This window comes from Equus przewalskii, chromosome 1 (genome assembly GCF_037783145.1).
Source record: "Equus przewalskii isolate Varuska chromosome 1, EquPr2, whole genome shotgun sequence".
In the NCBI taxonomy this organism is placed as follows: domain Eukaryota; kingdom Metazoa; phylum Chordata; class Mammalia; order Perissodactyla; family Equidae; genus Equus; species Equus przewalskii.
In genome coordinates this window covers 155128387-155131828 of record NC_091831.1, presented here as the reverse complement: position 1 = coordinate 155131828, position 3442 = coordinate 155128387, and the positions used below count along the sequence as shown (strand labels likewise).

At 37.0% G+C, this 3442-nt stretch overlaps 1 protein-coding gene across 1 annotated transcript; it reads left to right on the top strand.

Annotated features, from left to right (window-relative positions):
• Nucleotides 1-2191: 2191 nt before the first annotated feature.
• Nucleotides 2192-3136, top strand: LOC103548518 (olfactory receptor 4F3/4F16/4F29-like). Its single transcript, XM_008516331.2, has one exon. It carries the CDS (start codon nucleotides 2198-2200, stop codon nucleotides 3134-3136), a length of 939 nt encoding a protein of 312 aa, XP_008514553.2. The 5' UTR covers nucleotides 2192-2197.
• Nucleotides 3137-3442: the final 306 nt, after the last annotated feature.

Here is a 3442-nt window from a genome sequence, read left to right as displayed (position 1 = left end):
TAGAAGTGATCTTTAATTAGAGGACTTTTGGGGGGCATAAAGGTAGTTTTGTGACAATTTAAAAGATGAAAATGCAGAAAGTTTGAGCTGAGGGAGATGTTAAACTCACAATATTTTTAAACTGAGGAGGACATTGTATGGATGGTGAGTTTGATTAGTACCTTGTTCAAACCTCACAACTGTCTGTAGATCCCTTTCAACTTGGTGACTCTATTATCTGGAACCTCAGTTAACAATATTTTCTTTATCTATAAAGAGGAAAATGTCAGGGAATCTATTTGGAGGATTAATCACTTCTACATGGATCAAGAAAAAGGATTAATCACAATAGAAGGCAAAGAGTTGGCCTTGTTTTTTACATCGTAGGTACTTAATTAGTTAAAAAATTATGGGTACAATTAATATGCTTAGGAATTGTATTTCAAAGCACAGCCAATTTATAGAGAAGATGATTTCAGAACACCATAATTCAGGAGTTTCCCCTATGGGTATTTGACGACTTTTAGGCAAATAAACGTCATATCCTTGTGCATCCATTTTGAAACCTCTCTATGACTTTTGCTCTGGATGAAGATTTGAATGCTGACTCTGTCCCGAGTGACTTTAAAATTGTGATGACCCAAACTTTTCAGCTTTCTATATTCCCTGATACATGAATGGATACGTGCTCATGGTTTTGGTACATCTAGGTTCCATATTTATATCTTGTTCTGCTTTAAACTTGCTTTTCCTAAAATTCCCAGTTCTTATCTAGTTGATGGGGATTGGAGAGCCAAAAGGCAAATAAATTCAGTTTATGTGCATAGCTGATAAAGGCTTATTGGGAAACTCTCCCAAGAGCCTTAGCACTTAAAAGACACCTGGAGATATAATATAGATATATATAGAATTTCTGAAGAGAAGGTCCAGAAAGTCGTACACATCATACCTCATAAACTACCTTTAGTAGTTTAAAGTAGGCTTTCTTCTTCTTTTTCTGTCATTATACACATACTTTCCTAATTTCACTTTTCTTTTTAGATTTCCCTTTTATCTTATTTATTTCTTCTTTTTGTCTAATTCTTCTTCGCTTTTATATCCCTTATTTTTTATCTCTCTTTGTTGCTTAGGCACTATGCACAGTCTCTTTATCCACCTTCCTTAATTATATAATTATGTGTATTTTTTAATCATACAAATACACCCTCTTCTATCTTCCAGAAAATATTTTTTCCTGAAATATTTACATATTCTTATTATGTACCTGGTGTGATTCTAAGTTGTAGGATACTTTGCAGAACAAGACAGATGTTGTCCTTAACTTTATGGGAGCGACAGTCTCATCGGGAAGCAGAACAAAGAATCAATGACTTACAATTGTAGTAAGTAACAAAGAAATAGAGTGTTTTTTGAGAGTAAATGTATTCAATCTACACTAAATGGTTTTTATTTTAACCACTACAAGAATATGAATATTATAATCTACTATTATTATGTACAAGGAGATAATCATAATACATTATTGGAATATCTTTCAGACACCGAATTTTGATGCTCTCTACTAGCCAATACCATCTTCTATCGTTATTCATTCACTTGTCTCATGTATGACCACTATTATGGACAAGTGAGATAAAGGGAAGTAAAATTAACATAAATGCAGAGAAAACATGGTGGTTACACTAGTAATAATAAATGCTAGTGTTAATAAAGGAGACTTCACAGACTTGATAAACATTTCAGAAATATTTAAGATGAATATGTTCCCATAAGTGGGGACTGGTAATGAAGAGAAAAAGGATCTGTCTGCCAGATGAAGTTTTATTGGCTTGGAAGGGTTTGTAATAGTGATTAGTTCTATGTGACTAGGGCCAGGTCATACTACTTTTGATGAAAAATCAAAAGATTTGGGGTTGAATTCCTGTTACTCATGTTAACTATCTTGTATCACACAAGCGGAATCATGGGATAAACTCTGGAAGGAAGCAGAGGGTATTAAATGTAGAGACCACTTGGTGGTAGAGAACAGCTCCACGTGACAGCCACCAGTTTCTCCGTGATCCTATTTCAGAGACCATGAGCATATTCAGAAAGTTTTAATACTAAAGTATAAATAGGCTTTCATAACTTTATGTTCTCTTCTCATTTGTTAACATAACTATCATAATTTACATTTTCTCCTATTATCCTCCTTCAGGTAGCAACGCCAACAAAGCCCATGGATAGAGCAAATCGCTCTGTGGTGTCAGAGTTTGTGTTCCTGGGACTCACCAATTCCTGGGAGATCCAACTTCTCCTCTTTGTGTTCTCCTCCACCTTTTATGTGGCAAGCATGACGGGAAACTCCCTCATTATGCTCACTGTGACCTCTGACCCTCACTTACACTCCCCTATGTACTTTCTCTTGGCCAACCTCTCCTTCATTGATCTGGGAGTTTCTTCTGTCACTTCTCCCAAGATGATTTATGACCTTTTCAGAAAGCGTAAAGTCATCTCCTTTAGAGGCTGCATCACTCAAATCTTCTTCATCCATGTCATTGGTAGTGTGGAGATGGTGCTGCTCATAGCCATGGCCTTTGACAGATATGTTGCCATATGTAAACCCCTCCACTATCTGACCATCTTGAGCCCAAGAATGTGCATCTTCTTTTTAGTGGCTGCCTGGATGACTGGCCTTATCCACTCCACAGTTCAATTGGCTTTTGTGGTAAACTTACCCTTCTGTGGTCCTAACGTATTGGACAGCTTTTACTGTGATCTTCCTCGGTTCCTCAAACTTGCCTGCACAGACACTGACGGACTAGAGTCCATGGTCACAGCCAACAGTGGGTTCATCTCTATTGGCTCCTTCATCATACTGATCATTTCCTATATCGTCATCATTCTTACTGTTCAGAAACATTCTTCATCTGGTTCATCCAAGGCTCTGTCCACACTGTCAGCTCACATCACTGTGGTAGTGCTGTTCTTTGGTCCTTTGATATTTGTCTCTACATGGCCATCTCCCTCCATACACCTGGATAAGTTTCTGGCCATCTTTGATACAGTTCTCACTCCTTTCCTGAATTCCATCATTTATACATTCAGGAATAAAGAAATGAAACTGGCAATAAGGAGAGTATGCAGACAGCTAGTGAATTACAGGAAGATCTCCTAAGTGATTCTTGTGTTGTGAAGAGTCCTTGTTCATTATCGATGGTCAAACTCAGAGAGAAGCCTTTCTTTGGCCCACCTTGATTTGATTATACGCACTGATATTGAGTCCATTTTGTCTTTCACTTAGGAGCAAGGGACATTCACTTCTGAGAAGAGAGATGGAGTTACATGTGAAATATTTATAATCAAAACTTATAATAATCTTGAGTCTCAATTCCTAAGGAATAATATGTATATGATGTAATTATTAGAAATACGAAAGAGGGCAGGCTTTTTTAAGGCCTTCAGCACAGGGAGAACTCTCTCT

What these genes read in the sequence shown, in the direction of transcription:
- LOC103548518 (XM_008516331.2), top strand. Translation starts at nt 2,198, where the DNA reads ATGGATAGAGCAAATCGCTCTGTGGTGTCAGAGTTTGTGTTCCTGGGA.